Source organism: Pithys albifrons, chromosome 16 (genome assembly GCF_047495875.1).
Source record: "Pithys albifrons albifrons isolate INPA30051 chromosome 16, PitAlb_v1, whole genome shotgun sequence".
Taxonomy (NCBI): domain Eukaryota; kingdom Metazoa; phylum Chordata; class Aves; order Passeriformes; family Thamnophilidae; genus Pithys; species Pithys albifrons.
This window is the reverse complement of record NC_092473.1, coordinates 797,460-823,889: the sequence shown is the minus strand read 5'-3', so window position 1 is coordinate 823,889 and position 26,430 is coordinate 797,460. Positions and strand designations below refer to the sequence as shown.

Here is a 26,430-nt window from a genome sequence, read left to right as displayed (position 1 = left end):
CGGGGCCAGAGAAGAGCAACGAGGCTGGAGAAGGGACTGGAGCACAAGCCCTGTGGGGAGAGGCTGAGGGAGCTGGGGGTGTTCAGCCTGGAGAAGAGGAGGCTCAGAGGTGACCTCAGCACTGTCTGGAACTCCCTGAAGGGAAGTTCTGGCCAGGTGGGGGTTGGTCTCTTCTCCCAGGCACTCAGCAATAGGACAAGGGGGCACGATGGGCTCAAGCTCTGCCAGGGGAAATTGAAGTTGGAGATCAGAAACAAATTCTTTGCAGAGAGAGTGCTCAGGGATTGGAATGGGCTGCCCAGAGAGGGGGTGGATTCCCCATCCCTGGAGGTTTTTCAGCTGAGCTTGGCCGTGGCACTGAGTGCCATGATCTGGTAAAGGGACTGGAGTTGGCCCAAGGGTTGGACTTGATGATCTCAGAGGTCTTTTCCAACCCAATCGATTCTATGATTCTGTGATTCTGTGGTGAGGTCACACACTGCAGGGAAGGGATGGGGCATCCAGAGGGACCTGGACAGGCAGGAGAGGTGGGACTGTGTGAACCTTGTGAAGATCAAGAAGGTCAAGTGCAAGGTCCTACACCTGGGTCAGGGCAATCCTGAGCACAAATCTGGGCTGAGCAGAGAAGGGATTGAGAGCACCCTGGGAGAAGGACTTGGGGTGCTGGTGGGTGAGAGGCTGGACATGCCACAGAGATGCTCCGAGACCTGTAGCCCCTCTGCTCTGGAGCCAGGCTGGGAGACCTGGAGGGGCTCACCTGGAGACAGGAAGGCTCCAGAGAGACCTGAGAGACCCTTCCAGTGCCTAAAGGGGCTCCAGGAGAGCTGGAGAGGGACCTGGGACAAGGGCCTGGAGGGATGGGACAAGGGAGAATGGCTTCCCTTTGCCAGAGGGCAGGGTTAGATGGGATATTGGGAAGAAATTTGTCCCTGTGAGGGTGGTGAGGCCTTGGCACAGGTTGCCCAGAGAAGCTGTGGCTGCCCCATCCCTGGGAGTGTCCAAGGCCAGGTCGGACAGGGCTTAGAGCAACCTGGGCTGGTGGAAGGTGTCCCTGTCCATGGCAAGGGGTGAAACGAGGTGAGGTTGAAGGTCTATTCCAAACCAAACCATTCCAACATTTCCACCACTGTCAGGGGGGATGGAAGCAGTGACATGCACAGGTGACTCTCAGCTACTGTGTAAAAGAATGTGTGTTTTGCCCAAAGCACAACCAATGTCCCTGGCACACCCAGGCTTGCCTGAATCACTCCCAGCCCTCCCTGCCAGTTTAGCATCAAGTGGGCAGAACAACAACCCAATGGCCACACCTCAGGTCCTGTGTCCAATTCTGGGCCACGCACAACAAGACAGACATTGAGGGGCTGGAGCGTGTCCAGAAAAGGGAACAGGGCTGGGAAGGGGCTGGAGTAGCAGGAGCAGCTGAGGGAGCTGGGGGGGGGGCTCAGCCTGGAGAAAAGGAGGCTCAGGGGAGACCTTCTCACCCTCTGTAACACCCTGACAGGAGGGGGGAGTCAGGGGGGTTGGGCTCTGCTCCAGGGAACAGGGACAGGAGGAGAGGGAATGGCCTCAGGCTGTGCCAGAGGAGGGGCAGGTTGGACATCAGGAAGAATTCCTTGACTGAAAGGGTGGCCAAGCAATGGAAGGGGCTGTCCAGGGAGGTGGTGGAGTCAAGAAACAACTGGATATGGCATTAGTGCTCTGCACTGATTGACAAGATGGAGATCAGTCAAAGGTTGGATTTGAGGATCTTGGAAGTCTTTTCCAACTTAAATGATTCTGTGATTCTGTTCCTGCCTATTGCCTGGGCACTTGCAGAGAAGCTGCCCACTTTTCCTACTGCTCCTTGTGGAGTCCTGTGAGCCCCCAGCCCCTGTTCCTCCTGCATCTCACAGAGAGACATAATGTATTTTGCATTTCATCCTGCAAGGACTTGGAGGTGCAGCTCCAAGTGGCTTTCTCACAGTGATAAACCTGAAAGACCAGGATGATATCTGTGCAACACAGAAAAACAAGGACCTATTTTAACTCTCAGGCTGAGAATGAATAAACAATAATTATGCAATAAAATGGTCCTCATCAGCTGAAGCTGAGCACAGGCAAAAATCAGATCCAACCATTGCCCAAATCCAGCATGTCCAACTCCAAATCCGAACCTTCTGCTTTAAGCCCTGGCATTGCTGCCACTCTGTGGTGGGGCTGATGTGACAGGCTGAAAACAAATATCTGATACATGCCAGGCCTGAGTTCCATGAAAAGCACAGGTAATTTGGGCCTATAATTAACTCCAGGGACAAATAATAGCGTTTATGAGTCAAATTCACCCGAGGGCAACCACAACAAAATGCTACTCAGCTGAGTCACTGGGAAAATTGGCAGTGGGTTGGATGCAAACCCAGAGCCAGGATGTTCCCTCCTCCAGCCTGCCCTGTGCACTCTGGGCTTCTGAAGGATCTGAAAATAACATGATTTATGGTCCTCCCTGTGTCTTTCTCAGCTTTCGGGTCTCGTGAGCCGCTTGGCTGGGCAGTGGGAAGGTGGAAGCCTGCCCAGAACTCATGGCATGGCACCTCCACGGGCATCACCTGCAGAGCTGGTGGTCACCAGGGAGGCAGAGGGCCCATTTCAGCCCAGCTGCCTGATCAGCCTCACTCTAGGGCAGACTTAAAAGATGAGGGCATCAACAAAAGACAAAAGTAAGGAGAAAAAAAAAAGAGTGCAGAAAAATCCTTCCCCCTGTTCCCATAGCCCTTAATCCTGGAGATATGTATTCGTGTATTAAACAGTTTGAGAGATGATTATGTAAGGGAAAGCTCTGCAAATCTTTTTTTAAAAAAATGAATAAACTGATTACTTCCCCCCTCTCCCTCTGGCTAACCTTTTGCAGATTTAGCAGATAACCAACAGCAAACAGAGGCCAAATAAATTGCTTAAAGTTTCATTGCCCTCCTGGGCTGCCCTGGCAGCTGTGGGGCGATTGGGCACTGCCACAGCTGCGGGCAGTGGAGCTGCTTGACAAACATCTGCTGCAGTTTAGGATATTAGGAGAGATGCTGAACAGCTTGGAACAGATCAGGGGGAAGGCAGAGAACCTGCTCTGGGGGCTCTGGCTGAGAAATAGTGTTTGCTGGAGCAAGCCCTGCTGCTGCTGCTGAGCACAGGGAGCTGCTGAGCTGTCCCCAGAGGTGCCACTGTCACTGCCACTGCCAAGAGGCAGGCACTGGGGACTGCTGTGGCACAGAGCTGCAACCTGAGCATTCTCACTGAGACCAAAGGTGACCTGCTCCCTTCATCCAGCTGCTGAAAGACTTGCACTTAATGTAATAATTGGAGATGCTATTTCCACTGGAAGAGGGTGGGTAAAAAGCAGCCTGTCATTAATAGCAAATAATTCTTCCACCAGTCTATTGCTGTCTCAGAATTAGTCTCACCCCTGTCATTACAGCACTCTCACTCTCCTGCCAAGGCAGGAACTGTCCACAGGGCTGATGGATAAGGAATGACTCCATGACCTCCACACTAACGGGCTGTGGGGACGTAGAGCCGGTGCCTCTGTGACCTCCAGCCGCCCCACACGGTGCAAACCCTGGTGCCACGGCCACGCTCCACCTAAACCTGCTCTCGTTTCTGTGGCTCTTGGTGCACCTCAGCTTTCTCAACCCATGTTTTTGTGCAAGGGACAGGATGTGCCAGATCTCCCAGGGAATGCAAGCAAAGACCCCACTAATCCCATACATTGCTCCCTACAACCCTGCCCTTTCCTCGGGACGAGCGTTGTCCCTCACAGCCTAAATCCAGCCAAGCCAGGACTAAACTCTTTACTTCTCCTTTCAAATCCTCCAAGCCACTCCAGAGAAAGCAAGGTTTTCCAGGGAGTGGCGAGGGGAGAGGTTTCAGGGAGAGCAATCCTCTGGGCAAGACATGTCCAACTGGAAAGAAAAGGGAAGATCCTGCTGTCCCTGCACATCTTCATCCAAAGGGCCCAAGGACACAAGGAAATGCAGGCAGTTCATCAGCCCACAGCAGAGCTGGGGGAGCTGTGCCACCCACAGCCAAGGCTGGAGCTGTCCTGGGGAAACACCTCTGGAAATCTGCTCAGTGCTGGGATGTCCCACAGACCCGGCACAGTCCGGGCTGGAATGGGGAGTCACCAGCTTTGCTTCCCTTCCCAGAACAGCTCCACTGCATTCCCACCAGCATGGAGTTACCAAAGACTGTGGGCCACCTCAGTGGCCACCTCAGCCACCACCTCAGTCGTCTCCATGGGCCTGGAGCCTGGCCAGCTCCAAAGCATTCCAGCTGTGGTGCCAGTGAGAGCCATGACCCCCCTGCCAGCGTGCCATGCCAGCCCTCACCTGGCATCGTCGTCCCGGGCTATAAGAAGGCGCATGTGGCTGGTGGCCGACGCCGTCCTCAGGATCTCCACAGCCCTGGAAAACACGGACACAACACGTCCCCACTGGCTCACAGCACAGCCACACACCAAAGCTCATGGAAACTGGGCAGAGACCCTTGGCCTGGGCAACCCCTGTCAGCACCTGAGTGCCCAGTTCCAGTTGGATGCCTGTGGAACTGCCACATTCCCTGTCCTGGATGCGGGGTCACCTCACATCCTGATTTTCCCACTTCTGCACTAAAGAGAAGTCCCCAATAACAAAACCCAGGAGATGCCCCTGGTGGTGAGCTAACACCTCCCAGCACAGCCCATGGCAGGGAGTTGGAACAAGGTGGTCTTTAAGATCCCTTCCAACCCAAACCATTCCATGAGTCTACAAGCCCCTCCCTGTGGAAGTTTCCATCTCAGGGACGGCCACTTTCTGATCCAAAATACAGGTATTCCCATGGGATCAGGGTCATGTGCCAGGGTCAGGCACAGACTCCTGCAGCCACAGGGGTGTCCTCAGGGATCTCCACCATCAGACCCAGCCACTCTGGGGCTTTGGGAGCAGGAGAAGCTCCTCATGCTGCTTCCCAAGCATCCCTCCAGCACACCCTGCAGGAATTGAGGGCAGACAGCTGGCCAGCACCATGTTCAGTGGGAAAGGGGAGCCCCAAAGTGTTGATGCTCCTCTGGAGCAATTATTTCCTTGGTGGGGAGCTGAGGGGCCAGATCGTGGTTCCACAGGGAATCCCCCACACAGAACTCCACTGTCAGGCTTAGGCTCCAGCTAATCTCCTGTGCTGGGAGCTGCAGGGCTTGCTGGGAAGCTGGAGCAGATGGAGGGGGGGTGCCAGGAGCTGTTTAAACCCCCGGTATTTTGGGGAAATGTCTGAATATCTCACAAATACTGTTGAAGTTCACCAGTCTATTTTTATATTGAATCTTTTTCTCTGCTAATTCCCAAGTTGGCGCACAGAGTGATGCCCTTGTGTTCTCCAGGCAACCCACAGCCTAAGGCACTTCCCAGAACTGCACAAAAGCAACAGGAATGCCACATTTCCATGTGGATCTGGTACCTCTCGCTCGTGACCCCGATCAGGGAGTCCCCGTTGACCTCGAGGATCTGGTCTCCCGGCTGCAGGCGCCCTGGAAAACCAAACTGATGGATAGAAACTGCAGAAAGTACAGCTTGGAGGGACTGGGAGAGCCTGGGCAGTTCCTGCCTCTGCCCAGAGACAGCATGAAAAGTGCACTGGTCCTTCTGGGGATGCTGGTCCAACCTGTTTTTCAAGATGTGCAGAGATGAAGTTTCTGCAGCCTCCCAGAACAGCCCATGCCAGAGGCCCAGCACTTCCTCTGCTTCAGGAAGTTTCAAAACTAAAGACCAAAAAATGCACTAAAGCTTTTCCTTAATTCAGTTTGAGGTCAAGTAGTTCAGTTCAAGGTCAGGTAGAAAACTACGAATGGCACTTCCACCTGTTCTAGATTTATTTTCCTTCATTGGATGGAAAAATGATGTAACATTTGGGGAAAAAAAATCAAACCTTTTTGGCTTAAGTTCTAAAAGGTGAACTCTGCAGCCCCCTAATACCTACTTATGTGAACACACTCAGAATTAAATCAGTGACCCAGAGCAGAGCTGACTTTGCAAAAGGATCATGGGTCATTTTGGGGCTACAGGCAGAGAGTGGTAGGGGGGGAAGGACAGGCAGCCAATGAAGTTGTGTTGTAGCAGAGATGGGTAGTGCATCAGAGACACAAAGTGACTGTACATGTGCTGAGAAGTCAAACCAAGGCTGCTGTTGGATGTTATAATGACTGCCAGGCCAGAAAAATACCCCTACCACTGAAAAATCTCTGAGGAAGCACCTAAATTACCTAATAAAGCAATGTATAAAATAAATAGCCTGGTGTTGGGCTGTTTTCACACTCTGTGGGGCTCTGCACGGTGTTAACTCACCATCTGCATAAGCAACACCCCCTGGAAGGATCCTCTTGACATAAACTCCATATTCTTCTCCAGTGAGTTCCTTGATGCCACCGATTACCTTAATACCTGGAGGAAGAGTAGAGCCCATGACACAAAGGTAGGAGGGTCCCACTTTCCACAGGCCATCTCAAAGGGATGCAGCCTCAACACCAAGTTCAAGGAATCTTGGAATTATTAAGGTGGGAATGGACCTTCAAGCTCATCTCGTTCCACCCCCTGCCATGGGCAGGGACACCTTCCCCTATCACAGGTTGCTCCAAGCCCCCTCCAACCCGGCCTTGGACACTCCCAGGGATGGGGTAGCCATAGCTTTGCTGCCCAACCTGTGCCAGGGCCTGCCCACCCTCACAGGGACAAATTTCTTCCCAATATCCCATCTAACCCTGCCCTCTGGCAGTGAGAAGCCATTCTCCCTTGTCCTGTCCCTCCATGCCTTGTCCCCAGTCCCTCTCCAGCTCTCCTGGAGCTCCTTTAGGCACTGGAAGGGGCTCTCAGGTCTCCCCAGTGCCTTCTCTTCTCCAGGTGAGCCCCTCCAGGTCTCCCAGCCTGGCTCCAGAGCAGAGGGGCTCCAGACCTGGAGCATCTCCGTGGTCTCCCCTGGACCTGCTCTAACAGCTCCATGTCCATCACTGATGGGAAAGGATCTGCTTCTGCTGTGGGTGACAGTCTGTGCTCATGTCTCTGGCCAGACTTGTCACTGGAAACATTCCTGGCTACAAATGTTTCCCCCAGGACACCCCCTTCCAGGTGCAACATCAGGACAAGCCCCAGGTCCTGTGCAGTGGTGAGGACATCCCCACTGCCTGCTCACCTGCCAGGCCCTGGCAGCGTTTCCACCACCGCCTCTGACACTGTCACCCATGGCAGGGCTGCACACACACTTTTAGCAGTGTCAGGACCCAGAAGAAGCAGCAGAGGCAGCAGCCTGGGCACAGACCTGACCCTGTTGCAGCTCTGAACCCCCTCACCGCCCTGTGGCACCGTGGAAGGGGCTCCAACAGCCACCCCTCCAGCCACGGGACCTGTCCCTGCTGGAGAACATAAGCTGGCTGGCAGGAAAAGGTCCAAGAGACTTATTTATCCAGGGCTCATTAAGTCCTACTTTGAAGATCCAGGCTGTGGACAGAAGGATTAAAAAGCCTGGCTTTAATTAACAAATCTCTCCTTAGAGCCGCCGGTCAGGCACTTTGCTGCTCTGGGCAGCAGGGCAGGCTGGGGACAGGCTTTGCCACAGAGAGGGGCTCTGGCAGTGCCAGTGCCAGCCTCCAGCTCTGCCAGGGCTGAGGGGCTGCCCTGAGCTTTGGTGAGGGCCTGGGGACCACAAAGTGACTCCATGCATGAAACTCCTCCCCAGGGGGGCAGAGCACAGCCCCCTCCCCTAAATGTGAGACCCCCTTCTGAAACAAGCAGGGGGGAAGAGGAGCAGACCCTGCACCAGCATTACTCAGGTCACAGCACTATTTCCATCCTTGTTCCCTTCCTTTTATAACTCAGCCCTGCTTTGAAGCCCCTCACAGTTTTTGGCTGTCTCTAGGAAAAGACATTGTCTCCCAAGTCACCTTTATATTAGAATTAGATTCAAACTGGATTATTATAATTTTCCAGTTCAATCCTATATTCACCCACTGTTGCCTCTCCTGAGCCTCTTCCAAAATCTCTGCTCTGTCTGAGTGCTGGAGTTTATTCCCTGGGCTCAGTGCATTAACCAGGCACCTGTGAGGGGCTGTTTTACTGATGGAACAGGGAACTCACAGCAGAACAGCTCAGGAATAGGCACCAATGTGGTTCTCCATTGCATTTTAAAAGAAATTCACTATAATTGGAAATATTGCCCAAAAGAAGTATGTCCAAGCAACACAAGCCTCCACAAGGCATGGGAGCAGATCAAGGACCTGTAAACCAAATCAGGGAGCAGATGCTGCAGTCCCAAAGCTCATGGACAAAAGGTAAAACCTGCTTATTCCCCAGGATGATCAGCTGCAAAATTTCTCCACCCCAGTGGGAGCAAAGTCGTGGCTGGGCTTTGTGGAGACATCCTGGGAGCAGGGTCACACTTGGGATGGGTTTGGGAAATGCCTGGGACAGGAAGGTCCAGCAGGGACAAAGTCCCATCTGCTCCCCTGGATGGGGGGGACACTGGAAGTCCAGCCTAAGCCAAGGTGAGGACCCAAGAAGTCATCATATGTCTTTCTTCACACCAGAACATGAAGCAGTTAGGAATGATGAGGCACATTGGACAAAACAGGCAAAAATCTTCCTCTGCAGAGGCTCAGCCTCATCATCCTCAGCAGCCCAACGGGACCTGCGTGTGAGTGGTGCCTCTCCGAGGTATCAATCAATAATGACTCATGTCCCTTTTGTGTCTGCAAATCAATTGTAATAATGCCTTAATATAGCTGAAGTATCTACAAATCCTCCTTTATCCCCACCGATGTCATGAGAAAATCCGATCTTGTTATTAAAATCGGCGATTACTCACAGTATTGCTCCAGACACACTCAAACTTTGTGGGGGGAGGAAAAAGCCCCTGGTTTTTAACTCCCTTGTTGGGAAAGCAGGTGGGTGCTGCCAGGCTCTGCCCACACTGTCCTCCCACCCATCACCTTGCCAAGCAAGTGCTGTGGGTGCCAGTCCTGCCCCTTAAAATGCACTGGAGAGTCCCCACCGGGGCAGGGAGGAGGAGGAAGGTCTTCCCCCTCCCAGGGCTCAGTCCAAGCCTTGAGATGGCCCAGGAGTGCTTGCAGCAAACCTGAGCCATGAAGGATTGTGGTGGCAGCATCCCTGGGAGGATATTTGCTTATCTATTTTATTAACATTCACTTCAATCAAATTTCTATTTGGGACCCAATGTAGGTAAATAACAGCTCTTTAATTGTCACAGCATCAAAGTCCCAGTATAATGCTTATTAAGTCATACTTAGGGCCAGATAATCTAGCCTATTTTGGATCCCTCTATTTAATCTTTCCTTTCTGGCAAAGGTCCTGGAGCTGGTGCCCATGTCTCCAGTATTTCCTCTTTTGCAGAATAAAGTTTGACAGGAAAACTCCAGATGGACCTGCTGACCAAGACCGTGTTTTCTTTAGACTCTTAATGATCCTATAAATTTCCCCAAGACCCTCAAGCTTCTCTGGTGCCTCTAATCCCACTCCCACTAATGCCAGAGTCGCAGTTCTCAGGATATAATCTCACCTGCTCCTGGCTCCCTGTTCCACAGGTCAGGGGGTGTCCTGGCTAATCTGGTTGTTTAGCCCAACTGGGATCATCTCTGGAGCATCCTGACCCCTCCGGCTGCCGCACGGAGAGAGGCTGCTCTGTGCCTAAGCCACCAATGTTCAATTACATTTCCCTTAATCCCTCTGTTGATCTTGAAGCCCTGGCCAGATTTTTCTGTCTGGAGGAAGGGACAGATTGGAGGTGAATCACTCACTGCCCTGTCCTAAGAAGATGAAGGTCAAGATAATGGGATCTCAGTGTTTCTGAGAAATGCTTCTTAATCAGCACTTCCCTTTGATGGCTATTCTTTAATTCGAGGTGCAGGTTTTTGGAGCTGCCAGGTAACCCCTTTGAACTTCTGCTGAGATTCACATGTGGGTTTCCACCTAAAGCCACAGAGCAACAGACCTGGGGCCAAACGCTGACCTGCTGCGCTGGCACCGAGCGGGTGACGCTGCTCGAGAGAAACTCTGCTGGAATAACACCTGCATCTAACCCAGGAAACTCATCAAGGAGGGTTTTTTCCAAAAATCCCATACTCTGAGTGGCTACACCTATGGCAGACACAGGGATCCTGCAAGCACTACTTGGTCTTCAGCAGAAAGCAGTGACTAAGCTGACAGAGGGCAGGGTTAGGTGGGATATTCCGGAAAACTTTTCCCTGTGAGGGTGGGCAGGCCCTGGCACAGGTTGCCCAGAGAAGCTGTGGCTGCCCCATCCCTGGGAGTGTCCAAGGCCAGGTTGGATGGGGCTTGGAGCAACCTGGGTTGGTGGAAGGTGACCCTGCCCATGGCAGGGGGTGGAATAAAGTGAGCTTGAAAGTCCCTTCCAACCCAAACCAGTCTGATTTCTGAAGGGCTTGTGAAGGATTTCTGATCCTTGTCTTGGGTGTTTTGGGTGTTTCAGCCCTCCCAGAGGAGGATGAAGACAGGTGAGGGTGGCATTAAAAAATTGACATTGTTGTACCTTCCTGCAGCACATCACAAGATGCTGTGGAGGGTCTGCAGGACCCTGCAAAGACTCTGTGGCCACAAACCAGGCAAAAGGAGCAGAATGGGGCCCAGTGCAGGGGCTCCCAGTGGCTGCCACACCTGTGCACTTCTGCCAGAGCTCAGCCCTGTCGGGCTCTCCTGGCTCTCCTCCTTCAACAAGCTAATCCAACCCAGCAGCTGAAATCCCATCAACTCAACCAAATCCACCTCTGAAGATTAAAATATCATATTCACCAAGAAAAGGCACTTCCTGAGCTCCTGTGAACCTCATGGCCCTCACGTGGGGCAAAGCTGTTTCTGCATAACAGAAAGTGCCACTACCCCAGAGCTGGACACAGCCAATAATTAATCTATAATTAATCTGTAATTAATCTCATGCCTCAGGAAACCTGGACTTGTTTCTCTAGTGAGTCTGACTTCTCAGGAAGGGTCACCAGAGGGTCACAGGGACCTCTCTGAGGGGCCCACAGCTGCTCTGTGGGAGGGGGGGCTTCACTCATAATCAAGAATTATGAGGGAGACTACAAGGTGGACCCCAAGAAATCCTGATGCAGGATAACAGGTTTCTATAAAATCCATGGCAAAGCACCAGTATTTATGCTGCTGGATATACAGAAGTCAGATGAGAGGCTTTGCTGGATCCCTTTGGGCTGAGTGCCATGAACCTGGGAGTTTCTCATGTTCTGCTGGATATGACCTTCTCCTTCCCTTCTCTTCCATGCTTTGATGTTCAGAGTACTTTGGAAGGACATCTGACTCAGCGCTCATACCCATAACCTGTGGTCCCAACTTTCCCAAAACTTTCCCAAAACCATTCACATAGTCCAGTCCCCAGCAGAGCTGCAGCATCTTGCATTGCCCATGGGGGTGGTTTCCTGGGGGGAAAGTCTGCAGCTGGGAAGTGCTGGGGATTCTCTTTATTTCTTTATTTTAAATTTTGATTTATTTAATTCAGGAAATTCTGAAAAGCCTTTCTCCCCCACCCTGCTCAAGGAAGGTGCTCTGGCCCCAGGCCCTGCACAGCTCTCAGCACTGCAGCTGCTCACCATGAGCATGGAATTAATAGGGATTATGACATTATTTTAACATCCCAACTGCACAAGGTACTATCAGATGCTAAGCACAGAGAGCCACAAGAACCAGCATTTTGGTGAGGTACAGACTGCCACACAGGGAGGCACATCACAAGAGAGGGAACAAGGGGATGTCTGAGCTGTCCCAGCCCACCCTGATGCCCCTCTCTGAGGGGCTGCACTCACCCAGCCCACCCTGCTGTCCCTCTCTGAGGGGCTGCACTCACCCAGCCCACCCTGCTGTCCCTCTCTGAGGGGCTGCACTCACCCAGCCCACCCTGCTGTCCCTCTCTGAGGGGCTGCACTCACCCAGCCCACCCTGCTGTCCCTCTCTGAGGGGCTGCACTCACCCAGCCCACCCTGCTGTCCCTCTCTGAGGGGCTGCACTCACCCAGCCCACCCTGCTGTCCCTCTCTGAGGGGCTGCACTCACCCAGCCCACCCTGCTGTCCCCCTCTGAGGGGCTGCACTCACCCAGCCCACCCTGCTGTCCCTCTCTGAGGGGCTGCACTCACCCAGCCCACCCTGCTGTCCCTCTCTGAGGGGCTGCACTCACCCAGCCCACCCTGCTGTCCCTCTCTGAGGGGCTGCACTCACCCAGCCCACCCTGCTGTCCCTCTCTGAGGGGCTGCACTCACCCAGCCCACCCTGCTGTCCCTCTCTGAGGGGCTGCACTCACCCAGCCCACCCTGCTGTCCCTCTCTGAGGGGCTGCACTCACCCAGCCCACCCTGCTGTCCCTCTCTGAGGGGCTGCACTCACCCAGCCCATTTGCACAGTCGTAGAAATCAAAGCAATGCACAGTTCGATCCATCCCATATGGTCCCATGAGTGTCCTGGGAGAGAGAAGAGGAGCATCTTTCTGTCAAGGGTTAAAATAAACAGATGCACAAGTACCCAACCAACACACACAACCACATCCTCCCTCTGTCCCAGCCTTGCCCCCAAACCACTGCAGACACACAGGCTGAGGGCCACAGCCCCACGTGTTACACACACTCTGTGACAAAACCCAACCCCCTCCAATCCCCCCCTAAGTTTACAGAGATAAATGAGAGAATATGTGCAAGGCTGGACATCATCCTCCCCACCCAGCAAATCTGCAGGACCTGTCTGTGATTCATTACCCCAGATTATCGGGGCTGCACAGCTGTCCAGCTTCTGGGAAATGAGATCAGAGCTGGGACCAACATCCTGGGAATAAACCAGTTTCACAAATACAGGCAGCCTGCAATGAAGACAGCCAGGCACTATCTGCCTCTGAAGTTTTGTAATGTGGGCAATGGGTCTGGAAAAGGGGGATGCAAGATCTGCTGAGCCTCTTCAAGTCCCCGCCTGGCCGGTTGGAGGGTGGGAGCTTCTCATTGCAAGCCAGAGATCGTGCACCTGAGATTCCCCTGAGCCAAGGAACTCTCCCAAACACCCCACAGTCTCCCCAGGCAAGGTGGGTGTCCCAAATGAATCACCCCAAAAATACTCAGTCCCACTCTGCCCCAGCTGGAGATGTCAGACCCCAAACCCAGGACCGCCGACACTTCTCCTTGGGGCGCCTGTGGTGGTCACCCCCACGAGGAAGGTGAGCCTTGATCTGGGAAACCCAGAGCCAGACAATCCAGGTGGGACACCAGGGCTGAGGGGCTCCCAAATACTCCCCAGGATTTAAGTGATAAGAGAAAAGGTGTTTCTGAATCAGTATCAGGTCCCAGATCCCAACACAGATGAGGAGCAACAACACTGTGGGAAACCACAGGCTCCCCCGAGTCCAGTGGGAGGCAGGGTAAGAATAAACTGTGAGGACTTTTCTTCTCAGGAATCCAAAATAAATCCCGAAATATCAAGCTATTCTGCAAAGCTGGTGACACCCACCTCCAAGACTTTGACTGGAAGTTTTTCTCCCTGTTAGAAAAGTGCCTCTCCTGGATATTCTTGCACTGTTTCACATATTCAAGACTGAACAAACCACTGGGCACATCTGGCCATTAGAAAACAGAGCTCAAAGACATCCCAGGAAGACAGAGCAGCCCTGGGCCCAGGATGGTTCAAGTAACCACCCAGGATTTTCCGAGTATTTTGAGTAAATCACCGAGGAAATTCCACGGAGGGTGACCAGGAATAGCTCGGCCGGGCTGGGAAGCGACAGACGGGCAGCGGGTCCGGCGGAGCAGATGCCTCCCTGATGGAACCAGCCCTTATCCCCACCGGCTGCAGGCACAGGGAGCAGCAGCAGAGCTTTGCTAACGCCAGAGATGTAAAACCCCAACCCCAGGTCTGGGGATGGTGTCCTCAGCTCTTCCTGCTGCACACAAGCCATCCCTGTCTCCTCACCCTGCTCCTGGGGAGCCACAGCACAGCAACCTTGGCTAGAAGTGGCCACGGCCCCCCAGGACTGCCATTCCCTCCCCACTCCTGCCCTGGCCGTGGGGCATTACCTGCTGATGATGACGGCTCCCTTGTAAAGGACAGACACCGCGGGCATCTTGCTGGCGGCGGCAGCCCGGCCCTGCCAGGCACCAACCGCTCTGATTTGGCAGGAATCCGTTAAAGTGATGGGAAAAAAATGGGAAAAAAAGGAGGAGGTCTGAGGGGTCACGTGGTGTCCCCATATGCATGTTAATTCCTCCCAACATTAACACAGATCAGCTCAAAACATCCTCAACTTTAGATTAAAGCTTACGCAAGCCAGAGCCAAGGTGGCCCATCAGAGAGCCCTCCCAAAGCAGGGAGGGAGCTCGCCCCCCGCGGCAGGGCTGCCCCTCCTCGTTAGCACAACGGGCTAATTACTGGGCTGCATGGCATGGAACGGCCCCTGGGGATGGAGGGCGATGTGTGTGCTCTCCATCCCTGAAGGATTAAAACCCATAGCAAAGCTTTGGAAGTAATAACAGACTGTAGCACTTAGGGGTTTAGGGTTGGTGTTGATTTTTTTTCTTCCAGCATCTTTTCCAGCCCACAGCATTTCCTTCTTAATGCAAAGCAAGTTCAGCTGTTCCACTGCCTGCTGGGAGGTCAGAATTATGACTTGCCTTTGAACAGCCTCTTCTACACCCATCTTGATGCATATCATCCAGCTGGAGAAGCAGGACCCCCATTTTGTGGGATGCAGGGATGAAGGGACAAAAAAAAAGATTGTCCAAGGTTGGCTGGTGAGCAGGGACAGCCTTAGAACAGCCCAGCTCAGGGCTTGGCAGGAGCAGGGCTGTGACCTTTGTGGGAATGATCTGGTGATCTTTCCTGAGAAGTCATCTGGAAACACGCTCCCCTGGAGCTGCAAGAGAACAGAGGTCCTGCATCCCAACCAGCTCTGGGAGACATCTGAGGTCACAGGAAAGCTCTTGGCCCTGACTCCATCAACAGTGTCCTCCTTGTGCTGCTCCCACAGCATCTCCACAGGCTCCTGGTCAGGCCCCATTAGTGGCACTTGACCTCTTTAGCTGAGCATCAGAGGTGGATGTGCTTGCTCAGAACCACAACCCTTTGCCAAATAATGCCTTGAGTCTGGTGCTGTTGGATGTTACTTCTCCTGTATGTGAGCAACTAATCTTACCAGCAGCAGCTCCCCTGTTCACCCTGGTCACCCCTCTGGGCAAGGGCAAGGTGATTCAAAACAATGATAAATGGAAAAGTTCTCCTTCATTTTAATTACTCTTTTTTTTAAATTATATCCTTTTGAAGACATTGAGACAAAAATACTAAAAATCTGAGCAGACTAGACCTTTAGGTAACTAAAACACCTAAAAATGCATTAATTTAGCTGTAAAATCAAAATTTGGATAAATAATGCCAACTAGACATGAAACATAGATGTGTCTGGTGATGCACTGCTCCCACCACGGCAAGACATGACCATACCCAGTCCATGTCTACATCCAGGCTTGGGCCAGGCAGGTTAAGCACAAGAGGCTGTACCTGGGGCCATCTCCCAGAGCCTTCACTGCACCAGGAGCCTCACAAACCTGCTCATCCCCACAGTGACACGAGGTCAGGGAGATGCTCCTTCTCCTGCCATCCTGCAGACCATGACCAGGGCATGGAGAGACAGAGTACAACATTTTATGACCTCCAGTTCTGGAGAAAGTGACTCATTCCAGGCTCACCATGAGGTTTGGGGGCAGAACACAGACATGAATTCAACCCTGGGGAGTGGTGAACTTCCATCTGTTCCTGTCCTGTGACAGGGAGCTGCTCCACACCAGGGCACAGCTCCTCAAGGGGCAGAAGCATCCAGCACCACACCCAACCTGGGAGGACCTTTTCGGGCAGCTCAGCTGTGAATGAGTGCCCAAGAACCCCTGACCCACCAGCCTCCAGCCACCTACACCAGTGATCACACTCAGATCCTCTAATGCACCAGTGACTACCCTGGTCACAGTAAAAGACAGTAAGAGAGGGTTAACTCACCACCAAAATTCAGTGTACAAGCTTTTGAGATCCTTTGACACTGCTAAGAGATTAATTCCCAGAGTTACCCCTTTGATCCATGGGCCAGAGCCCTGGCTGAAATAACTCAGGGCTGCTGAAGGGAAGAGATAACACAAGCACTGGCACAGGGAGCCCAGAGAAACTGTGGCTGCCCCATCCCTGGAAGTGTCCAAGGTCAGGCTGGATGTGACTTGGAGCAACCTGGGCTGGTGGAAGGTGTCCCTGCCCATGGCAGGGGGTGGGATGGGATGGTCTTTGAGGTCCGTTCCAAGACAAACCATCCTGTGATTCTATGAAAAGGTGACCTCTTTGCTCAGATTCAGAAGGGCTGCAGGACAGCTCACTGGAGCTGGGCTAACCCAACCCAAAACATGCAGGAAAATGGGAAAATTTCCCTGCCTGGTAATTCCATAATTCACCCACCCTGGTTTCTGCACCTCAGGGAACAATTTCCACACTCAGCATGAAGCAGATGTGTCTGATTGGGGTTTGGGTGCTCAGCACCTTCACTGTGAAGCCCCTCAGCAGCCCAACCAGGGTTTCCTTGTCCTTCCCTCATGCTGGTGCTTCACACCACCTGGGTGGGACGTTCCAATGAGCCACGTTTGACCATGAGGTGGTAAAGGACACAAACATCAAACCCAAGAGGCCCTCTGGGAAGAGGAGCATCACCATTTCCAAGTTTATCTCCAAACACACAGATCCTCATTCCTCCTCCAAAACACAGACAGGCCCAAAAAGCATCAGATGTTGATGCTGCTCCTGCTGATTAATGTCTGTCTTACCAGAGAAAGTTTCAGCAAAAGTGTTTCAGAAGATTTTCAGTGGTTTAAAACCTGGAATCACATTCAGAAAGGGTTTACAACCTGCCCAAAGGTCCCAGCTCTGCTCTGCACAGTCAATGTTGAAGGGAAAATGTCCCACTGGCAAAGGGGATGTGCCATGTGCCCAAGCTCTCTCTGGAGCTGGGACCCAGCTCAGCAACTCAGTAAATCCAGGATTCTTAGCCGGGAACCACCAATGAGACATTTTAAATAAATGAGAGAATGGAAGGAGTATGAGTTAAGTACAGACTAACCCCATAGGGGCTGGACAACAAATAAATATGTATTCCATGTTTAAGTTCCCTTTTTCAACAACTGCCAGAAAAATGAGAGGGGAAATGAATTGAACTCATTGCAAAATGGGCTTTTTTTGATGGAAAAGTGATTTTTTCTTGAAAAACGTATTTTTAACAGCAAAAGTTGAGAGAAACTGTATCAATCAGTTTTCCTTAACACTACCATATATATGCAAGGGTGGGAATCAAAACAAGGCTTAGAGCAGAAGCAGAGTTAAAAAATGCTGACAGCAAAACATAGCACAAGTCAGGTGGATTTCCAATACATTTTTCTGAGAGATCATGAAGGGGAAAGTGTGGGAGAGTGAAACTGGGAGCGCTGGGGAGAGGCACAGGAACCACTGCCAAGACAAAGCAGGTGGAGAAGGTGGTGGTGTATTTGAGTTTCAGAAAGAAAGGAAGGGAAAAGAATGGCTGAAATGAGCACAACAAAGAGTAAAATTGTTTTTTCTCATAGTTTGTGTCTTCCCTTGTCCTTCCTGCCAAGAAAACAAGCAAACAGTTCTGGAGCAGCTGGACCATGAGGAAAGGCAATTGGTTTAACACTGTTGGAAATGTTGGCATCACATGGTCAATGTGTCCAGCAGAAAATGCAGAACTACATGGGAAGATGTCATGCAAGGCTCATCTCTTGTGAGATGTTTGGCTCCCCAGCCAAACAGTCCTTTGCAGCCTGTCTGCTCAGGTGGGGTCATCTCCAGGTCATGTTAAGGCCATACAAGCCCTGAAATAGAGCCCTTGTTCTCCTTGATTATTCCAGTCCCAACCTCAAGGCTAAAACCCAGGCCTCAGGTGTGGGAAGCAGGTATGGCCAAACCCCATGGGGATGCCCAGCCTGGCCAGTCCCACAGGGAGCATCCCTAAGCAAACCAGGTGATTAGGCCAGGACCAAGTGCCCCAAAGAGAGAACAGCATCCCAAGCTCAGGGAAGCAGCAGCACAGGGATGAGGTGGAAGGATGTGCTGACAGCAGCATCACTGAGCCCACAGGGAGCCTCAGTGCATGGCTGAGCAGAGGAACAGGGTCCAAGTAGGTTTGTGTGGGTGGGAATTAGAGGTGGAAAGACATCCTGCAGTGGCAGTGAGATCTGTCTGAGGGCTTTCGACTCCGGAAAGCGGCATTAAGTGGGCAGGAGGTAGGAGAGTTCACCTCAGCAGGTCACTGTGTCATGGTCTCTGCCCATAGCCCACCAGGAGCCACAGTGGGAGCCAAGCTTTGCCCAGGCAGCACCAGGAACATTGGATTGTTATTAAGTAAGTTCATTTCATGACAAAACAAAATTAGCGTAGGCTGCAGAGGCACTTCTATCTGATTAGAAAAGAGAAAATTGCAACTGTGCTGCTTGCAGGATCAGCTACAAAATGTTGGGAATAAATCAGAACATAAATCAGCTGCTCTGGAGCTGGGAAGGAGCTGCCCACGGTCACAGTGCACCCACACAGCGTTTCCATAATTCCACCCATGGAGTCACTTCAGATGAGCTCTTGAGATCAGGAACGTTCACAGACAAGTCTGAACAGAAGAAGGAACAAACAATCAGGGAGTTCCAGGTTGGAAGGAACCTCAGAGAGCATCTGACCCAATCCAGGTAAGACAGCCCAGCATTCTCCCCAGCCAAATCTTGCAAGTATCCAACACCAGGGGATCCGCCACTTCCCTGTGGAGATGATTCCAATGGCTTATTGTCCACATTGTGAAAAGTTTTCCTCTTGTGTCTGACTGGAATCTCTGCAAGATTAGCTTGTACCCAAACAAAACTAAGCTGCTGAAATGACTGGTTAAAGGAGAAGCAGGTCCTACAGGGACCACGTAAGGAGGGGCAGCTCCATGTTCCCATCCCTGCCCTGGGCATCAGATCTCCCCAGGCATCAGGTGGGCAGAGGAGTGGTAGCAGGTGAAGTGATGCTGCCAGCCCTGGGTGGGTGACACTGCTCCTCTGAGCCTGGGGTCCTGTCTCAGGAAACCTCTGGGGTGAAGCCTCAGCCCCACCAGCAGGGCTGCCAACAGTCATACATTGGTGTCCCCACATCCTACAGGCACCTTCCTCCTCCTGGTGAATGTTCAGACCCCGGGCCTTCTTCAATCCCTTCCTCTGAGCCCCCTCCAGCTGCAGGGGCCACAGGGTGGCTCCTGGGAAGCATTTTACCCTCCCTCACTCCTGTCTGAGCCAAACTCATCAGTCTGAAGATGGAGAGGTGGGAGTTTTGAATGCCAAGGTAGTTTTCCAGTGCTTGCTCCCTTCTTCTGCTGAGGGAAAGTGTCTCCACCTGAGGCTGGATGCATCTCCTCAATCCTCAAACAGGAAGACTCCTTCACCCAGGACATCTGCCCTATGAACCAGCACCACCAGGCCACCAAGATCACAGGCAAATGGAGATGCCACCTCTCCCTGCTGGCCAGGCCTTTCTGTTCTTCCACCACTTTTATCACCTTCCTCTGAACTTCATCCCCATTTTCTAAATATTCTTCTCAATCAGTGGATTTCTTCAACATGAGGGATTCATCCCAATGAACCTTCTCCAAAAGTCAGGTCTCTGCTGCCCATCACCTACAACCTGGTGGGGACAGGGGCTTCCAGAAGGGAGGTGGTCCCCCCTGAAAATTATGTATCAAGTCAACCAAGGTGGCACATTTTCTGGAGGTGCTCATTGCCCAGGATGAAAACAGTTGATCCATGAGCACCTGCCTGGCACAGTTGCTCTTGGAGACTGCTGGGGCTTGGAGAGGTTAAACCACGACATGGGGTTACAAGCATTTTCCCATAGACATCAACACACACCTCTTCCTGTGCTGCTGCAAAAAGTTTTGGTCAAAGAAAAGGCAAAAATGACTCTACAATTAGCCTGTCCTGCAGTAACTGGGAAGAGAGGCTGTTTCAGGTGGACGGGAGGTCAGGCTTGGTCTGCCACAGGTTTTTGGGAAAGGTGTTTATTCCAGAGCCCATACCCAGCCAAGATAAGTGTCCCCCAACATCTGCTCCAGCCCAGCCCTCAGATGTACCCACTTGAGATGGGGTTTAACACAATTTAAATACAATCACACAGGAAAGCTCAAACAGGGTCCTTCATTTGCACCCCAGCAGGACCAAGGTGTGGTAACAAATCTCACATAAGGAAGCCTTCCTCCCTCCACCTACTCCTCACCCCCCACGAGGCAGGTGAGCTGCTGCTCTGCTTGGGGACTGGTGCTGTGGCCCCAGTCTGGGTGTCAACTGCAGTGAAGGGTTAACAGGATTATAAACCTCCCTGCCTTCCTAAATCCCCTGGGCTGTGAGATTGGACTGGTTGTCAACTTATTAACAGGGGTTGGTGGCTGGTGGGGGCTGCAGAACCTGCTCTGCCAGATGGGCCACTGGTCTGTCCACCCTGGATTAACTGGGGAAACCATGGGAACAATGGCAGGACACTCACCCAAGGGAATCCATAAAAATAAAGATGGAAAGAAGAGGGTGAGGGAAATGGCTGGGTATGGAAAGCTGGGAAAACAACATAATTTGGGGAAAGATTTCAGAATGTGCTGCCCAGGTGGGAGCACAGCTCCTGGGAAGAGCTTTGCCCCATTCTTGAGTGGCAGACATCCTCGTGCTCAAATCCATAAACACGCAGCAATTACAATGCCAAGAGGACAGGGGGAGGTGCCAGGCCAGTCTTGTACCCAGTCATGCCTGGTGAGGGGCTGGCATCAGATCCACACCCACCTGGGGCACACACAGTATGGTCCAGCCACGAGACCTGCCTGGCATCGATGGGCACCTACAGGGCTGTTCTATTTCCTTCTGGGTTTGGCAAAGCTCCTACACAAAAGCCACGACTACAAAACTCTCTTAGAGCCTCCAGCAGCTGCTCTCTGAAGGAGAAGCTGTACAGGAAAGCCCTATGGGGCCACATCGGCATCACCACTGGGATGAGGGATGAGCCACCGGTCCAGCCATGCCCTGATACTGCCGGGGGAGGTTCTGCTGATGGCTCATGTTTATTTATTAAACTCCTATTTCAAACCCCCAAATTAATCTTTTAATCAGCAGCAGAGTGGGGTCACGCTTCCGGGAGGTGTTATCTCCCCACCATCTGCTCGCCACCCTGCGCCGTGTCCCGCCGGAGCCGGCAGACGGCCCGACAGCGCCCAGCGCATCTGGCAGCCAACGCATGTGGGGGCCGGTCCCCGGGCAAAGATGACCATCCTCACGGAGCGCATCCCAGCGGACAGAGCTGAGAGAGGGTTCAACCCAGAACTCCAGTGGATGAGCAGATCTTTGAGGCAGAAAATGAGTTATGAGCATTTTTGCCTGGCGAAGGCAGAGCTGTGCGGTGTGGCAGCCCCGAGGAGCCAGGGATGCCCAGGAGACCCCAGCGCGGTGACGGTGCTGCCGGGCGGGGGTGCAGCTCCCATACACACCCCGGGGCCCTGGAACAACTGCACCCACGTGTCAGAGCTCCCCAAAATACGGTCCACGAGCTCCCGCTGTCCCACGCTTCCTCCTTCCGACCAGAAACACATTCTGCCTTTTCTGCGCCCAAAAGCAGTAGCGAAGCATCAACACGGCAGCCCAAACCACCCTCTCCGGTGAAGGCAGCTGTCACCCCTGGGTGCTGCCCTCACCAGCCTTCCCCCACGCCCGTGGGGTGCAGCCGCCCCGCAGCCCCCCCGGCCCTCGCTCCAATGACCTACTTCAGCCGGAGACGGATCATGTCCCAGCAGCATTCACGGTCCCTGGTGGCTGGAGGGTGCCTTGGACCCTTGGGCTCCGCTGAGCAGAAGCCCAGGCTCGCCAGCCCAAGAAAACCTCTGCCAAGGCTCAGGGTGGTCCCGAAGGCGGCGGGGGCCGCCGGCGCTGGCTGCGGCCCACTGACCCCCAGTTAATCGGCTAAAGCCGCACGCTTTGAACCCTGGCCCCGGGCACAGCCGTGCTCCCGCCGCTCTCCCTGCCCTACATAGACATCTGCAGCCGCCCCGCACCCGCCGTCACCTCCCGTCCCCTCCGCCGTGCCCGCCGCCTTCCCCGCACCCAGCCGGGGGTCCCGCTCCGCGCCCACCTCTGCCCGGGCGCTGGCACGGGGTGGACACGGTCCCCTCGGGGAGGTTTCATCAAGCGGGAGAGCCCAGCACTGGGGCTGCAGCAGGAGCACCCACAGCTGCTCACAGGGGCTCTGTGTGGGTGCTTCCCCACCTCCTGCCTGCAAACCAGACCCCCGTGCCCACCCCTGGCCGACACCAGCCTCAGCCGTGTGCTGCCCCTCCCAGGGGGAGGGAGGTGCTGTGGGACCCCCATCAGACCCTTCCCTCCGGAGAGGGGCCACCGAAGTGCCTTGAATTCAACTCCACAAAAAGCCGCTGACCGCGTCCTCCCTAACACCCTTCCCGAAGAGCGGATCCAAGGCGCGGAGCGATGCCCGTTCCCGGAATCCTGCCATGCTTACCAGTAGATGAGGGAAAGCCCATCGAAGCGCTCCAGGGGGCGGCCAGGGGGCTGGAGGAAGGACATCATCCGGGGGCCCCTCTCTCCACCGAACCCTCAGGGCCGGCTGCTGCTGCTGCCCGGGGCCATGGGCTCGCAGTGCCAGCGGCTGGCACAGCTCCCCGCACGGCTCCCTGGCACGGCTCCCCGCCACAGCCGGCTACACCTAATCCCAGGCGGGCAAGCATGTGATCGCCCCTCTCCCGGCTCCCCCAGCTAAACCCCGCCGGTGTCTCCGGTGCCGCGGGCACGGCGGTCACCGAGCGGCTGTGCCACTGCCCTGGGATGCTGAGCTGTGGCAAATTCCAGCCCGCAGGTCTGAGCCCCACCTGGGACTGCAGCCACGGCGAGTGCCTTCACTGTGGGACCCCCACGGCTCCCAGTGTCCCATCCCCTGTGTGCAGCCGTCAGTGGGCATGTGCCACTCTCCCCACCCACCACAGCCCCGGCTCAGTAAACTGAGCCGGTAATTCGGCACGATGACCTTCACCCCCGTAGCAGTGAGCCCCCCCTCACCTTGCACTTGCCATGGCTGTTAATGATGGTTATAGTAATTAACGATGGTTATAATCCATGGTTAACCTGCCACCACAAACTATTTAAAGCCAATTGTAGGCGTCTCTGACCTGCACTAAGTGGCACACTGAGCTGCCTCCCTCTGTGGCCAATGTCAGCATAATATATATATATAATTTATATAATTTATATAATATCTCTAAAAAGACATATTTAATTTGAAGGACAATTCTTGCATTTGGGTATTTCCCCCACTGTTGAAGGTTGTCTGGTCCTACCCCAGCATCCAAATGATCCCTTAGGATATTAGGAGAGTTCTGGACCTGAATGCCGGAGGGCAGATGGAAACTCTTTGGAGTGGAGTTTTATCCCAGACTGTGAATTATCCCAGAGCAGTGAGGTCACAGCCGGCCCTGTTGTGCTTTTCCATGTCCAGCTGTGGGTGACATGGATGGACAGCAGATCAGAGACGGGTCCCTTATTCAGGGCAACGGAAAAGTCACAAATGAGCATCAACCCACTGCATGGTGTGTGTTTTATTTCTGCCTCTCCCTGTCAGGCACAACCCCAGGGCAGCAGCCCAGAGTGGCCAGGACCTGGGGATTAGGTGAGTCCTGGGGATTATGAAATGCATCTGTCTGTCTCTGACCTGCATGGCCTGGGAAAGCTGCTGGCCCCACCAGGGCCAGGTCCTGTGCTCGAAGGTCACCCCAGCTCCAGGTAATCAGAGACATAGAAACATGGAATGTCCTGAGTGGAAAGGGACCCACAAGACCTTGCCCAGGACAGCTCAACAATCCCCCCCTGTCCCTGACAGCATTGTCCAAACACCCCTTGAGCTCTGGCAGCCTTGGGGCTGTACCCACTGCCCTGGGGAGCCTGTTCAGTGCCCGACAACCCTCTGAGGGAAGAGTCTTTTCCTGATATCCAGCCTCAATCTCCCTGGCACAGCTTCAGCTGTTTCCTTGGGATGGGACACTTGGGGACTAGCTGAGGAAAACAGAATGGTGGTGATCCATCTGTCCAGCCACTGCTCACCAGCCCCGAGCTGAGGCATCCCATGGGCGTTGGGCACAACAGGGCTTTGGGGTCTCACTGGTGGCTTGTGGCATCTCCAGCCAGGGCATGGACACGGGACATGCATTGGGAGACCTCTGTCCCTGGGGTGAGTGAGTCACCCCAGTCCGTGCCACCCAGGCTGTGACGAAGAGGAGGAAGGGTCCGGGGCGGGCACGGGGCCCCACGGCACCGGCAGCCGCCCACGAGGATGTGTCAGTGCCCGGGGTGACAGCCCACGGGCACTGGTGTGGGACCAGGGGGTCAATTAAGGCTCATCCCGCTCGGCATCCTTTCCGAGTGACTGTGCAGGATGTGCCGTTGCCAAAATCCTTTTCGTCTGTTGCCTCCCAGCCCGGTGACACCTCCCCTGAAGAGGCACAGTCCTCCACCCAGCACAGCCACCACCTTGCCCCTTTCCCCTTTCAGGGGTATAGCGCTGCTCCACACTCTGCCCCGGGCCAGACCTCTGCCACGCACCCCCGGCCAGGACCCCCATCCATCGGGGCGCCCCGCGGAGCGTTTGTGGTGCACGACCGCTCCCCCTGCAGTGACCGCCCTGCCGAGGGGAGCTGGGGGCGACAGCCTCCTGCTCGCGGGGCTGTCGCAACCCGGGCCGGGCGGTGCTGGGTGTGAGCCCCGGGACTGGTTTGTGCCGCCGGGGCAGGACGGGCAGCTGGGTTTGCCGAAACCGCTGGGAGCGGGCGGGCGCGGGTGCCGCTGCCGCGGTCGCGCAGGGCTGGTCCGACCTCTCCCAGTCTCACCAGTCGGCATTGTCAAAAGCAGAGTCACCTCGCTCCGGGGCAGGACAGCACCCAGCAGCCACGGGCACAGCGAGGCCACCCTGAACCTGCCCCGGTGCCAGCGGTCCAGCTCTGCCGAGGCACCCGGTGCGCTGGGGCATCATGTCCAGCGCCCTTCTTGCAGCTGCCGGGAGCCCGCGGGGACGCCCCATGGACATGTCCCCCCTTGGCACAGCTCCGGGGGTCACAGCATCCCCCGAGGCCGCTCGGGGGGTGAATCACGGCGACGTGCTGCGGAGCCAGGCGCGGCCCTGCCCTTTCCCCCGAGAGTTTCCGTGCTGGCGGAAGGAGGGCATTATCTCCCTCGCCCATCGCAGGCAGCTGCCCCTGGGTGCACTCCAGCTGCATATTTATACCGATGCAAACATTACACCCCGGAAATTCCCAAACTTTACATCACGGGCCAAAGCCTGCAGTCAAGTCCTGACCTTTTTCTCCCTCTCGATGTGTTCTGCAGAACCTGTGACAGAGTGGTCCAGGCCATGGGCCAATCCAGCTGGGACCAATGCTACTGAATAGGGGTGCAGGCTACAGCATTGTGCCACTGGGGAGGCAGAGGGGACACCGGAGAAGCTGTGGATCCCTGGAAGTTGGACAGGGCTTGGAGCAACCTGATCTGGTGCAAAGTGTCCCTGCCCATGACTGGGGAGTACTAGATGAACTTTAAGCCCATTCCAACCCAAACCACTCTAGTATGATTCAGTGATGATGATGATGGTGACACCTGCGTGTCCCCTACCTGGGGATCCAGGACACCCCCATATGCTCCACACCCCTTCATAAGACAGGGGAATGAAGACCAGAAGCAGCTGCTGCTGCCTCGGATGCAGAGAACACATTGTGATCTTAAAATCCGGACACCACCAGCACCATGTCAGTGCCTTTCCCAAAGCCATGGCTGAGGACACAGGACAGGGGTCTTCTGTCTGTTCTCCCCAGTTTGGTGCAGATGCCCTCCCTGACCCTCAATTCCTGCTGTGTGCACCCACACCCCAAAGCCACCACAGCGCCGGTGACAACATGGCCCTTGTGCTCCATATCCTGCCCGGAGGATGAGGAAGAGCCAAACTTAATTTATTCCATGCTGCATTTTCATGCCAAATGAGTCAGAGCACCGGCCTCTCTCAGCCTTTGTTTTGCTTGGCTGCCTGCACCGGCTTTCGCTTGGTGTTTGTTCAATATTTAACTCCCTTGATGGCACTTGGGCTCAAACCATCAAGTGCAGCAGAAAAAGCCTCTTCCTTGATGGGACAGGAGTTTTGCTGTCCTTCGGCTTCACTTGGGAGTGATGCACTTGTTTTATTCTATTTATTTCACACAGCTTGAGGGATCCTGAGCTTGATCCCTTGAGCCACTGCATCCCACAAGACCCCTCTACAGCCCCCGGGGCTCAGAGGGGCTGCGGGAGGGGGCTGG

The 26,430-nt window shown here is 54.1% G+C and overlaps 1 protein-coding gene across 3 annotated transcripts in view; it reads right to left on the bottom strand.

Moving 5' to 3' along the window:
* The window catches only part of LOC139679318 (syntaxin-binding protein 4-like), a 47,933-nt gene extending 24,781 nt beyond the window's left edge, over positions 1-23,152 (bottom strand). The window contains exons 1-5 of one of the 3 annotated variants that reach the window (XM_071570976.1): positions 22,602-23,152; positions 12,408-12,481; positions 6,339-6,434; positions 5,455-5,524; positions 4,353-4,427 (exon numbers count right to left, since the gene is read on the bottom strand). In XM_071570976.1, coding sequence (XP_071427077.1) covers positions 4,353-4,427; positions 5,455-5,524; positions 6,339-6,434; positions 12,408-12,481; positions 22,602-22,669 — 383 coding nt within the window. In that variant the 5' untranslated portion in view covers positions 22,670-23,152. Of the gene's footprint in view, positions 1-4,352; positions 4,428-5,454; positions 5,525-6,338; positions 6,435-12,407; positions 12,482-12,754; positions 12,777-14,074; positions 14,292-22,601 lie in introns of those variants that run through there. The other 2 variants (XM_071570977.1, XM_071570978.1) reach the window with 2 other exon arrangements.
* Between the last annotated feature and the right edge of the window lie 3,278 nt (positions 23,153-26,430).